Here is a 14,166-nt window from a genome sequence, read left to right on the forward strand (position 1 = left end):
TGGGAAGATTTCTGAGGTAAAAGGCTCTTTGGTAACTTTGGACAAGAGGAAGGGAGAAAAACACAAATTGAAAAACTGACCTTTTTGATCTGAAAATAGACATTTCAACACATTTCTCAAGATCATTTGAAAAGTTGTATATCCATTCTATATTGGAATGGGGGGAAAAAAGTCAAAATCTCAAAAGTTGTCCCAAAACAGAATTGTCGTTCTCTGGCCAGCTCTACTCCTAGTACTTGCCTTACACTGCACAGAAACCCTTCTTACTCCCAGAGCATGACATCCCCTCAAGGCCTTAGGTTCAGATTTTGTCATCAACTGCACATTTGAGAACTGAACTGACCCTTAGAAATTCGCCAATTAATTCCCTGTTGTTAATAATGGCTTGGGAACTAGGTCAGTGAACTGACTATATGTAAATAACCTTTGGCCAAATATGAAATTACACAACGAACAACTGTGGTATGTAACCTAATATTTAAATCACCTTCTGAACCAGCTGACTGGAGGATAGCTAATGTGATGCCAGTTTTTAAAAAAGGCTCCAGAGAAAATCCTGGCAATTACAGGCCGATAAGCCTAACTTCAGTACCAGGCAAATTGGTTGAAACTGTAGAAAAGAACTGAACTATCAGACACATAGATGAACATGATTTGTAGTGGCAGAGTCAACATAGCTTTCGTAAAGGGAAATCATGCCTCACCAATCTATTAGAATTCTTTGAGTGGGTCAACAAACGGGCACAAGTGTACTTAGACTTTCAGAACGCCTTTGACACCAAAGGCTGTTAAGGAATATATGCAGTCATGGGATAAGAGTGGACGGTCCTTTCATGGATCAGTAACTGGTTAAAAAAAATAGGAAACAACGGATAGGAATAAATGGTCAGTTTTCAGAATGGAGAGAGGTAAATAGAGGTGTCCCCCCCAGGGATCTGTACTAGGACCAGTGCTATTCAACATGATCATAAATGATCTGGAAAAAAGGGGGTAAACAGTGAGGTGGAAAAATTTGCAGATGATAAAGAATGACTAAAGATAGTTAAGTTCAAAGCAGATTGCAAGGAGTTACGAAGGGATCTCACAAAACTGGGTGATGGGGCAACAAAATGGCAAATTAAATTCAATTGTTGATGAAAGCAAAATAATGCACATGAGAAAACATAATTCCAACTATACATAAAAATGATGGGGTCTAAATTAGCTGTTACCACTCAAGAAAGAGATCTTGGAATCATTGTGGATAGTTCTCTGAAAACATCTGCTCAATGTGCAAAGGCAGTCAAAAAAGCTATCGGAACATTAGGAAAGGGATAGTTAATAAGACAGAAAATATCATCATGCTTCTATACAAATCTTTGGTATGCCCGCATCTTAAATATTGTGTGCAGATCTGGGCACCCCATCTCAAAAAAGATATATTCGAATTGGAAAAGGAACAGAGCATCGCAACAAAAATTGACTTAGGCGTATGGAACAGCTTCCATTTGAGGAGAGATTAAATAAACGGGGACTTTGCAGCTTGGAAAAATGTTGACTAAAAGGGGACATGGTAGAGGTCTATAAAATCTTGACTGGAGAAAGTGAATAAGGAAATGTTATGTACTCCTTCACATAACACAATAACTAGAGGTCACTCAATGAAGTAAATAGGCAGCAGGTTTGAAACAAACCAAAGGAAGTACCTTTTCACACAACACACAGTCAACCTGTGGAACTCTTTGCCAGGGGATGTTGTGAAGGCCAAAACTATAACTGGGTTCAAAAAAGAACTCAGAACTCAGAAAAGAGTTAATAGAGGATAGGTCCATCAATGGCTATTAGCCAGGATGGTCAGGGATACAACCCCATGCTCTGAGTGTCCCCAGCCTCTGATTGCCAGAAGCTGGGAGTGGACGACAGGGGATGGATCACGAGATGATTTCCTGTTCTACTCATTCCCTCTGAAGCACCTGGCATTGGCCACTATCAGAAGACAGGATACTGGGGTAGATGGACCATTGATATCACCCAGTATGGCCGTTATGTTCTTATGAAAATTCTGCTGCCTTTATTTGATCAAAATTCCCATTGACTTCAGTTGCAGTTTTGTTCAGTACAGTTAAGCAGAATCATTTTACATAAATATACTTGATTGTTACTTGGGCACTAGTCTGAAAACTAAAGCAAGGAAGCCAGATATGCCTACCTTTCCTTTTTAGGGTAGAGAGAGGAAAGGATTGTTGTGGACTTAAATGTCAAACAAAATATTGTAAATAAATTAATTTAAAAAAAAGAGGGGGGGAGCGAGAGACTGAATGAAGCAAACCAAGGCACAAAACAGATACAGGATCAAATGAAAAGTTACAGTATTGCAAACCCCAAGAATTCAAAAATCATGAGTCAAGCCCCCCCAAAATCATAAAATCAGCATAAAAGCCATGAGATTTTTAAAAAGAATAAATTAGGGTTGTTTTTTCTTTGCCTTCTGGATTTTGAGACCTTAGGTTACACTCAAGACATGTTTTTGAGTTTTTTCTGCTACCATGAGGGGTAGAAATGCATTTTTAAATGAAAGCTCAGATTCTCATGTAATCACTTGACTTCAGGAGCTTTAAGGAAAACAGATCTCACATGACTTGTGTTGCCAACTCTCAAGATTTTATCACTAGTTAGAAGAAAGTAAAATGAGAAAGGGAAGGAGAGGAATTTTAGGGCTGATGTAGAGGTCCCATAAATTCTTAAATGTTACAAAATTGTTCTGTTCTGTTGTTGAGTGTGATGCATTTAGTCAATATGACTTCAGAACTGTATTTTCATGTCTTGTAAATATTTTGTATTAGTTTCTTGATGATAGCAAAAAAGAGCACCCTACAAAGAACTGCAGGCATGTTTAAACAAAAGGAACCACTTCATTCTTTAGGGCTTGTATTGTGCATCTTTGCTAGTTTCTGAGACATATAGCAGTCTATTTGGCAGATCGAATACTAAAGCTATGTTCCATATTTGTTTGTTTTACTATTTGCTTCAAAATGTCATGATCACCAGCTAAAAACAAAGCAATCAAAAAGCTTCTCTGTTTTCCTTATTTTTGAAACTCTGTAATTCTGGTCAAAGCAGTTTATCATTGATGGGGTTTTATCACTTTAAATCAAAATTTCTTTGGTCTGCTGTCTACATGAAAACAAGAGAGAGATTGCATATTGGTGGTGGTGCTCAAGATTTACCATAAATGATCCCGTTAATCTTTCTATAGAGTCCATTCCTGCAAGCAAGGAAGCACCTTCTGAGAGGTAATGAGCACCTTCAACTCCTAGGAAGTAGGCATGAGAGTTGAGGGTGCTGACTGCGTCCCCTTGCAAGATTGGAGCATTTGTGCTCTAATGCTGTGCTGATGTAAGGCTCCTTGTAAACTGAGAGATTATATGTAGTTTTCTGAATAGTGTTTTAGTTGATTTTTTGCTAGCTTTTGCTAGCTTTTGCTTTGATATTTATTTTTTAATAAAGGGACATGCTGCAGCTTTAAAGTAGCTCTTGCTGTCTAAGCATCAACAGGCATCTTTGCACTGCTTTAGCCTCTGTTCTCCAATCATGCCTACCTAAGTCAATAAGTATTGACAGGCTTCCTTATGTATTAAAGGTTACCTTTTAGCTTGTTTTATGAATCAGAGCAGATGCATAACTTGGCATTGACCATTTTTGTCCCTCCCCTTCTTTGCTTTATACAAACTGCAGCCCCCAGCTCATTGCTGTCTCGAGCCCCCTCCCCCAGCAGGGAGAAGTCATTACATGAAGAGATCAGCTTACCAGTTGTCTTCAGTGCAGTGGCTGAGAGCAAAGCTCCTGGTAGTACAGTGAGTCAGAAGGAGAGAGAGTGGTGCCCAGCAGAACTACAGGGCTGTGATACTGAGACACAAGTGCATCTGCTAGCTGTTAGTACTTGGCAGAGGGATTTCTCCTTTAGGGTAGTTCTAACTTTGGGTAATAATGTTTGTCAGCTACCTGATATTAACATTGCTCTACTTTCAAACAGCAGTGTTAGCAAGACCTGAGGGAGAGGTAAGCCTAGTATAAAGTCTTGTCAAAAATTATCGTCTTGTCAGAATTTAATTTCCTCTTCTATCTATCAATAGGGATTGTGAGTGATTTTATGTTGTGTAAGACTAATGTGAAGTGTTACATTTTAGACTTGCGTTGTCTGCTGCTGTATGAAAATAGCTGTTTGCAGAATTCTATAGTTGCTAAAATGAAACTACCTATTGAAAGCCAGCTTGATTTTAATTGTTGCACAGAGGATACACCATGTTTTGTGGATTTTTCTCTGCTAATATGTAGAAAAATATAATACTGTTTAGAACAATCTGTAGTGTTGATGATATACAATGTTAAGTTCAAGTTTTCTGCAGGAAAGATGTATGATTGAAAAGTTTTTACTTGGTGTTTTTCTTATGTAAAACACTGCAAGTCTCCTTGTATGGAGTATATTTATAATATGGGTGTGAATTCAATGTGTGTGAATTATTAGAATAATACATAAGAGATAGGAAAAACTATCCCTGTTTTAGAATATATGTGGTATCCCTGAAGGAATTTTGTGATATTCCTATTAATATGAGAATTCTAAGTGATGGAATGAAACAGTCATTCCTGTACATTTGAAGTTGCTGCTTCATTTGCTAAATGCGCTTTTCCAGGTTTTTGCTCAGATCAGCCTAGTTCTACATCAAGCCCTTATTGCACATTGAAGCAGAAAATTTAAAATAGTCATTTTCCATTTAGGAAAGAATTCAGCAAACATCATTATATAGATATGAAATATCCTTATTATTGAAATCACTGGCAAAAACAAAACTGCTCCTTGATACATTTGATACTCTTCTCTCCCCACTCCCTAACTAAAATGTGATGCATATTTATCCATTTGTTCTTTTAAAATGCATATGTTATTCTTTAATAAGCCTCTTTTCTTTAAGCTCTTTTGCATATTATGTCAACAATATGCAAAAGAGCTAAGTGAAAACTAAATCTTCTGAAGGATGGTGATTTCTGCTTTAAAGATCTAACTTCTGTTGTTCGTGTCAGAAGGTTATAATAGCCTTATTACTTTCCCTGGTAAAAGAAAGTGGAGGTGAACTGAAAACACATCTAAGTTGCTGCTGGATTGGCTCTGGTTATTAGCTTATAGTTCTAGATAGAGAGTGCATTTTGCTTTCAGAGTGGTTTAAAAAAGGAATGGTAATATTTGTGATTCCAGAAACAAGGTCTATTTTAATGAAATCTTGTGTTGGGAAATGCAGTCTTTGATCTAATTAAAAAGGTGGGGGAAGTTTTCATCAGAGGCTCAGGGCATTTAAAAGGGTGGACATTCAGAGTGACTAGAAGCTAATCATTGCCCTCTAGTTGTCACTGAGCTTTTAACTTTCCTGTTGATTGTCACTGAGTAAAGAAAATGATAGATGGACTCACCTTACCCGGGCGCAGGGACTTTGAAATGTGTGGTGGCTCCTATGGAAAATATTTCAGTTAGATTGCATGCACATGTGGTCTTCAGAGATCCATATAAACAGTAAATCTACTGCAGCAGCAGTGTTGCCTGCCAATTGTCCTTGTTAGTGAGTAAAATAAAAGCAATGCTGTGTTCTTACCTGGAAATGAATTGCTGCAGTAGAAGTGCAATGTGGAATGTTTTAGAACTGTAATCCTTATGCCATATACTTAACACTGCTGTACTGTTAACTTGAGTTTTTCAGCTAATATTGCAGACTACATGTGAAAAGGGGATTGGAGTTGTATCATTGATCATATGCTTTACTACAGTAATGAGACATCTGCTTTTTTAATAAAATTATATGTCTAATTATGAAAGCCATATAATAATTAAAATACACAATGTCTGATAGCAATGGAGTAGTTCCTTTGTCTGTGAGTTGCCAGAGACCAGTAGATAATCATGTGCATTTTTCTGCTGCAGCTGCAGATCTTGGCTACATAAATATTATCTCTCTAGGAAACTTATTCAATTAGGATTTTTTCCTTTCTGGATAGACAAGGAAATAAAAAGACGGAAAATAAGTGAGCAGCCATTTTAAAAAGTAGCCCGTATTATAGTGTGCTGATTTAAAGTGTTGCATTTACTTCTACAAATGTTTCTATTGCTTTATAGTTAGGACCCTACCAAATTCAAGGTCCATTTTGGTCAATTTCACAGCCACAGGATTTTAAAAATCTGAAATTTCATGATTTCAGCTATTTAAATCTGAAATTTCTCTGTGTTGTAATTGTAGGGGTCCTGACCTAAAAGGAGTTGCGGGGTGGTGGTGGGGTGTCACAAGGTTATTGTGGGGGGGGGGATGTTGCGGTACTGCTACTCTTACTTCTGCACTGCAGCTGGCGGCAGCGCTGCCTTCAGAGCTGGGCAGCTGGAGAGCAGTGCCTGCTGGCCGGGAGCCCAGCTCTGCAGGCAGAGCCACTGCCAGCACCAGCGCAGAAGTAAGGATGGCATGGTATGGTGTTGCCATCCTTACTTCTGCACTGCTGACTACAGAGCTGGGCCCTCAGTCAGCAACCACCACTCTCTGGCTGCCCAGCTCTGAAGGCAGTAGCACAGAAGCAAGGATGGCATGGCATGGTATTGCCACCCTTACTTCTCTGCTGCTGCTGGTGGGGCACTGCTTTCCGAGCTGGGCACCCAGCCAACAGCTGCTTCTCTCCATCCACCCAGCTCTGAAGACAGTGCAGAAGTAAGGATGGCAATACCCTGACCCCCCCTAAAATAACCTTGTGACCCCCTGCAACTCCCTTTTGGGTCAGGACCTCAAATTTGAGAAACATTGATCTCCCCCATGAAATCTATGTAGTACAGGGTAAAAGCACACGAAAGACCAAATTTCATGGGGGGAGGCCAGATTTCATGGTCTGTGGTGAGTTTTTGATGGCTGAGAATTTGTTAGGGTCCATTTGTAGGGGTGTGTGTGTGTATTTGTATTTGTTAAAGGTCTGCTCATAAAAACATCAGCATGTGATGGTCTTTTTCTTGCCAACTTGTTCTTTCCTGCATTCTAATACATGCTCCTTTGGTTATTCAAGAAACATTCGAGAAAATCATGAGAATCCAACTGTTACAATTTCCTCCTTTGTGAAACGTAAAGAATTCCTGATTGTATTTGTCTGGTTATTTCATGATTGTTTTTAGTCGTTGGGATAGTGAATGAATCGACATGATGTCACTTAAACTGCATTGCTCCACTTTTCCTGTCTTTTAGGTGATATTTTAGGATCAAGATTTTTTTTTTTTTAATCCAGAAGGGAAATGTGGCAGGGTAATCTTGCAACTTGCTCATTACTCACACTAGCCCAGTATCAGAACCCTTTTTGATACTGTTTGCGAGGAAATTGCAACTCTCTTCACCCATAGCTGGATGCTCAAAATGTTACCTTCTTCCTGACTCTTACTCTCCCTGGAGATCAGAGTACAGATTATTCCTTCTCTACCGGGTGTCCAGGAGCAGTTGTCCCCACCAACAGACTGTACAACTGGTTCCTGTGACTAAGAAAGAAGTAAAGTTTATTTGGCATTGGTTAGAAAATAATGAGAAAACCACAAAAAACTGAAGCAGACTAAATCTATCTGAATTTATGCAGAAAGTGCAGTGCTTGGCTCTTATTTTTAAAATTATGGTTAAGCATTTTTTTTTTGAAATCCTGTATTTTTGCAAGTCCTGTGTCTTAGCTCCCAGTGTGACAATTCACTGAGTTCCACCCTTTCGCTGAAACTTTCCTCCAGGGCCAGTGTGTCAGGGCTCAGCAAGGTAGGTTGTCCTGGGAATTCTCTATGTGCAACTGGAGAGTCTCTCCTTTAGTAGTTCTGAGGGACTTTGTATGCCCATATGTTAAGCCTTCATTAGCATGCTCTACATTACCTCATTCCTTGGTTCAGACATCAGCACACAACTGCATCATATTTTATTAAAATCATCCTTCTTTCTATTTCAAAATACTCAGACTTTTAAATATCCCCTTTGCAGTTTGCAAGTTACACATTTGTACATTTCAGGGGACTCTTTTGAACTTTTGTAAGGGTTAAATCTCTTCAGCTGAATACTCAAACCATGCCTCCTCTTCCATTGTGGCAGTTGCTTTTAGCCTGGGAAGGCCAAATTGTGCCACCTTACATTGAGACATACCCTACTCCTTGAATAGTCCTATTGATTTCTGTAGGTGTCAATGGAGCTATGCTGACTTGCACCAGCTGAGGATCTGACCCCAAGGAAGTTAAGCTTTAAGTAGTGAGATATAAGAGAAGATTTCATAAAGCATATTGAATATCTCACAGGATGACAGACATTAGGTTGTTCATGGCATTTTAATCATGACTTGTACTGAGTCTTATTTTTCAGATTTATTAGAAGTTTGATAGAATTTCTCTCCCATTAAAGATCTCTGTGGTCTTCAACCTGATTGGCTTTAATACGTTGTAATTTAATCCCTACACCCTTGTCCCACAATAAGTTCCATGTTAAAGATTCCTGCACTTGCATGGAGCACCTGTGTGGTTAGTGGAGCTTGATCTGGCATAGGGGTCCACCCAAATGTGTTCCCTAACAGGATGGAGCCCTAAGGGTATGTCTACACAGCAGCTAGACACCTGCAGCTGGTCCGTGCCAGCCCACTTGGGCTCTCTGGGCTCGGGCTGCGGGGCTGCTTCATTTCTGTGTAGACTTCCGGGCTTGTGTGAGAGCCCAGGCTGTAGGACCCTGTGGGATGGGAGTATCCCAGAGCTCAGGCTCCATCTTGAGCCCAGGTGAAACAGCCCCATGAACCTGAGCCCCATGAGCATGAGTCAGTCGGCATGGGCCAGTTGCGGCTTTTTGTTTGCTTGTAGACATACCCTATGTTGCTCATGACCACTGACTTCAGAAAATAAAATGTATGTGGAAATGCATAAATCTTTACAAAGAAATTCACCCAGCTTGGGCTCCTTAGGAAATTCTCATCCAAACCCATGTGATACTAAACCAAGGTCAAATAGTAAAATATCTGGATTTTTTTTTTAGTATTGTTTGCAGTTAACATTTTTAAAATTCTGTCTGCCCGACAATAAATAAGTGTACATTATAGACATGGCAAAAAAAATCAGCCTCAAATGTAAAATAAATATCTCCTTCATCTGTGTTTTCATCTGTATGTGAACTACTCATAAACGTATATTTCTAGCTGATTTTTTTGGTGCATTTAAATGGATGGGAACTAGCTTGTAAACGGTTTCCGAATCCTTTTCAGCTCTAGGATGATATTGTGTCCAGGCAAAAGAATTTTTTCTCCAATCACTGTAGTAATTGGATTTGTTAAAGAAGCAGAACTTCTGTTCAGACAGATGGGATGTCATTCGCTTTGTACTTCCTACAACACTCAGTATGAAGCACAGAAAATCTAACCACATTCTTAAAGGCTAGTTTCATCAGCTGTCTGTCGGAAATACAACATGTTTTATTAGTTTAATGGTTGTTAAAGCATCCCCTATGAGTTTAGGCATGGGGAGGGGATCAAGACAGCAAAGTGAACATACAAAAATAGGAAACAGAATGTATAGGTCTTTATATCCCTGCCCACTGAAACCACAGAAGATCCAATGTGTGAACTATGGATGTTTCAGACACTTCGATTTGGTTGAGTGGAGTAAAGGTTGTTGCTAGGAGAGAGTGCTTTGTACAGCATCATGGATTGCAAAAATAGGAGGAGATATGCAGGAATGCAGCTGATCCTGCCTGCATCAATTCCTTGCCCACATCATGGAATTGCAAACCCCAGTTCCTGACTTAATATTTCCCTGGAAATGTCACAAGTCTTGGAGATAAAGGTCCTCGCTTTGTGGGTGGCCAACATCTTTAGCAGAAAGGTTGGCTTGCTGTGGCAAACCATCCTGGGTGGCCCTTAAAAATTTCTGTTCAGTTGCTTATCTGAACCATGCAAACTTTGCACTGAAAATCTTGCGAGAACAGCCTTTCTCTTAGTACTTTGCATGTCTGTTCCCTTTTCTAACCGGAAGCAGGAAGTACAAACATGGATAAAAATAAATAGAATATATTTCTCTTTAAAATTAGACTAATTTGTTCACACCTAAAAACCCCGTTTGGTTCAAATTTAGGCCAAAGATTCTAGTCAGTTCCTATTATATTGGAATAAGTTTCCTTATTCTCTCTTCCATCCTGAGACAGAGCTAGGGTCCATGGTGCCAGCTTCTAGCTGGGGTTTTGTTTCTAAAAATACATATACGTCTTTAATTCTTTCCTGGGTTGGGTGGTAGGAGCCAAGTCACTTAACAGCCTTCTTTTAAAAGTATCTTCAGGTTTTGTGTTGCTCGTATAGTAGTCTTCCTTGGCTGACAGGTCTATTTCTGAGGTCAGCCAAAGAGTATAGTTTATGCCAGCATTGTGACTCTCTTTCCATACAGTAGGGTATAAATCATGCTCTCCCTCGCTGTTATGAGAAATGGACTGCTTGAGCAAGCGAAGAACCCAGTAAACATCAGGCCATGGTCCTTTTACATATTTTCCCTGGTTGACTGACATTTAGTCTGTCATGCAAGAATTCACCCCCACCCCCCAATCTAGCATGTATGACCAATTTTCTTAGCATGCTCATTGGAATCTTCTGGTGTCATTCTAAAAAGCTCCATACATTGTGTCAGATGTTCTATCCTTGAGATGAGACCATGTGGAATATTTAATATGGCAGTAAAAATAGGCCAAATGCCTTTTTAAGCTGTAAACGTGGAAGCAGCATGTCATAGAGCAGACGGTGCCGGCCCCCCCGCCCGCTGAGATTGCGCCTGGTTTACTGCCTTCACCTTTCTATCTATGGTACTTGTGTGGCTCTATTACTGTAGCATTTGAATGCTTCACAAGCTTAATGTATTTATCCTCAACACTGCTGTATTTATGGGATGTATGAATGTGCTTATCTACAGCACCCCTGTTAGGTACGAAAGTTCTCTTATCCAAATGTCTGCCTCAATTTCCCAAGTGACTTGTCCAAAGTTACACAGGAAGTTTGTGGTGGAGCAGGGAATTGAACCCAAGTCCCTACCTCACCACAGTCTGTTGCCTTAACCATTTGGCCACCTCAACATTCACTGTTAGGCTTTGGACACCTTGTTACCAGAAAGAAGAGAGCTTGGGCAAGATTAACAAAAATGATTAAGGAGCTGGGGAGATTGAAAGATTTAAATTGAAATAGTTTAATCTAAATAATGTCTGTGAGGACAGAAAGGATAATAAAACTATATTGTCCACAAACAAATCATCAGTCGAACTCTTGGAATGGAACACTCCCAAGGAAATGTGTGGGAGGCCTATTGCTCAAGAGATTTACAGCTAGACTGAACAGATACCATGAAAATATATTATCGGGGGAAACACTTTGTTGGGTGGGGGATGGAATAGATAACCTAATCCTGGGTTGGCAGGGGAATGTGGCTGGCAATCTAACCTAACAATATATTGACAGGGAGGTGAACTATTTAACTTACTACTGTAGGTTTTTTTCCATTCCTAATTTCCATGGGACTAATATTCACCTCAGTACACAATCAAGGAACCTTGTTTCTATTCCCATCTCTCCCACGCTCTTGCTGTGTGACCTTGAAAAACTCACTTCACTTTTCTGCATATCTGTAAAATGGGGATACAAAAGCTGTACTGATTCTTCTGAGACATGAGCCCTCCTAACATGCAGAGGAAATTTCCCATAAAGTACCATGGATACTCCCTATGTCTGTGGACCATGGGGATCTTGTGGAGCCTTTGGATGGGCAATTGAAGAGGCTGGATTGACCTTTAAATTTTATAGCATATATAACAGAAAGTTCCTTTGGATGCACTGTAAATTTACACTATTAAGATTATAGTAGATGATAAAGCAGATGGTAATTTATATATGACAGTAATTGATGTCATCACAATTAGTTATAATACCCGAAAGAGAGACCTACTGGAGCTGAAAAACAAGCCTGTAAAGTGCACAGCACAAAGTGCAGCCGATCTGTGAATATCCCCTCTGTTGTTGTTGTTGTGCATAAACACTACAGAGATATGGCATACTTAACTCCATACTCTCTAGTCGTGCGCTGCTACTGCTATCTCTCAACTTTAACTTCAGTACTAATAGTTATCCTTTGCTATAGAAATGTGTGTGTATGCTAGGCTGATTTACCATCAATAAAGTTGTCATTTATATTGTTGTAGAAATAACTCCTAAAATGATTCTTTCACGTTTCATGAATTTTTCCTCAAATATCCTCAAGAATTTCTCATTCCTTCCCATGCATTAACTGCTCCTGGATCTTCTCCTCCTATGCGAAGTCCAGGTCTGTAATACCAGGAATATTGCAGATCTTAGTGAAGTGCACTGGCAGTGAGTTGTGAATATACCGTGGTAATAGCTTTTGGCCCATAAAACCTAATCCAAAGCCTATTGACTTTAATAGGCTCTGGGTTAGGCCTATATTGCGTTTCTTGGTTATGTTGCAAGCATCTGAGGAACACAAAGATTAGGTTATAATAGTGCATGCATCTTCTAACTATAGCCTCATATTTGAAATCCACTATAGGTTAAATTCATTTCATCATTGGCAAATAAATGGTTAAGCTTGATTGGTTAGCTCATTGATTCTTAAATTTCATAGACCATTTTTCCAGAAAGCCTTTCTCTGAAAAACCTGTTGGATCACTTACTAGATAAAGACACATGTTTAAAAAAATGTACCATGAATTTTACACATGGAAATATCATTTTATTCAGAAACTAATAGTGCAGTAAATCCTTTTTTATTCTACCGTACTATTGGTTTACTTGCTTTATTTAGATTTTATTTTATCTTTTGCTTTAAAAATAATAATCCCCTTAAAAATACGTTCATCAGCATTTAGACTTAGCAATGTAATATTAATGGTTTTATTTACTCTGGCATAGCAAGTTAATCTTGAGTAGCAGAAAGTTTGTAAGAATGTTAAGATTGATCCAAACATGCTGAATATATAAATGGAACAATGAATGTACAAGGCAGGGTAGTTTACATTGCGATGTACTGAAAGATACTCACTTAAAAAAATGTATGCCACAAAGGCAAAATAATTCACCATAATTACTTTTAAATCATACAGTTGTTATACAAATAGTTTGTTCTTTTAAAGATCATTTCTCCGATTTTCCGATCTCTTTATGGAAATGTTATAAGGATCTGATTTTCAAATGCTCTGATGTATAATGAGGCATAGGAATGTTTAAAGTTCTTGTAAACTCCTGGCTGCTGCCTTTGTGAGGTAATATCTCCTTTTATCAGCTCCCTACTTTAATATTTGGGTTTATCTCTATTATTTACGGCAGCATTTTGTACGTCCTCTCTCTTTGCACCTAGAGTGTACACATTTTGAAGGAGACATAAGGAGGTTGGTGTGTTAACGGAATTACCCAGCCTCTTCCCACTTAAACCCTTCCAAAAATAAGAGCTGGCACATAAAAAAGGCTGCTGTAAGTAAACACACACCTTGCTGTTAATGTCAAGACTGTAATTTTACTACAAGCTTTCCTGCAGGCACAGTGATATGGATGTATTAGTAGCAATGCTCACTGGGCTGTGGATCAGAGTCCATAGTTCAGGTGTTAAAGGTAATTAAGTAGTGATCAGGAACTTAAAGCACATTGTCTTTGTGTGGTTGAAATACAGTGGACAGGAGATGGACTGAAATACATAAGCTGTATTCTCAACACTGCTGATACCTGTAGCTGTCTCGATTATGCCTTCCATATGCTTTCCTTTCATTGCTCCTAAAAGGACAGCACTAGCAATCAAATGTCATCCTCCAGTGTGTTTTAAGACCCTTATTTACCAACATAGCAATTATATCGACAGCAGCTACTTTGCTTCTCTTTAAAGACTCTTTTTAAATGAGACACATGAAAGTGGAGCGAGCGAGAGAGAGAGAGCATTCAATTAAAAGGTCTATCTGTTTGTGTCTGCCTGAAGCTATTGATCTGTTTCTTCATGGGTGCCAAAGAATTGTTTTTCCCTGGGAGAAATAAGAAGTGTGGATAAGGAGGAAGGATATGTCAGGGCGGGGGGCAAGGGTTCTTGAAGAGTTCTCTCTCCTCTTCCCCCTCCTTCCAGGGGAAGGGAAAGCCTCCATTTTG

At 39.2% G+C, this 14,166-nt stretch overlaps 1 protein-coding gene across 1 annotated transcript in view; it reads left to right on the top strand.

Annotated features, from left to right (window-relative positions):
• The first annotated feature begins 3,820 nt into the window (after positions 1 to 3,820).
• Positions 3,821 to 14,166, top strand: part of THSD4 (thrombospondin type 1 domain containing 4) — a 238,583-nt gene continuing 228,237 nt past the window's right edge. The window contains exon 1 of the mRNA XM_084642341.1: positions 3,821 to 4,038. Coding sequence (XP_084498467.1) covers positions 3,967 to 4,038 — 72 coding nt within the window. The 5' untranslated portion in view covers positions 3,821 to 3,966. The remainder of the gene's footprint in view (positions 4,039 to 14,166) is intronic.

This window comes from Lepidochelys olivacea (genome assembly GCF_965140295.1).
Source record: "Lepidochelys olivacea isolate rLepOli2 genome assembly, chromosome: 10".
Taxonomy (NCBI): Eukaryota; Metazoa; Chordata; order Testudines; family Cheloniidae; genus Lepidochelys; species Lepidochelys olivacea.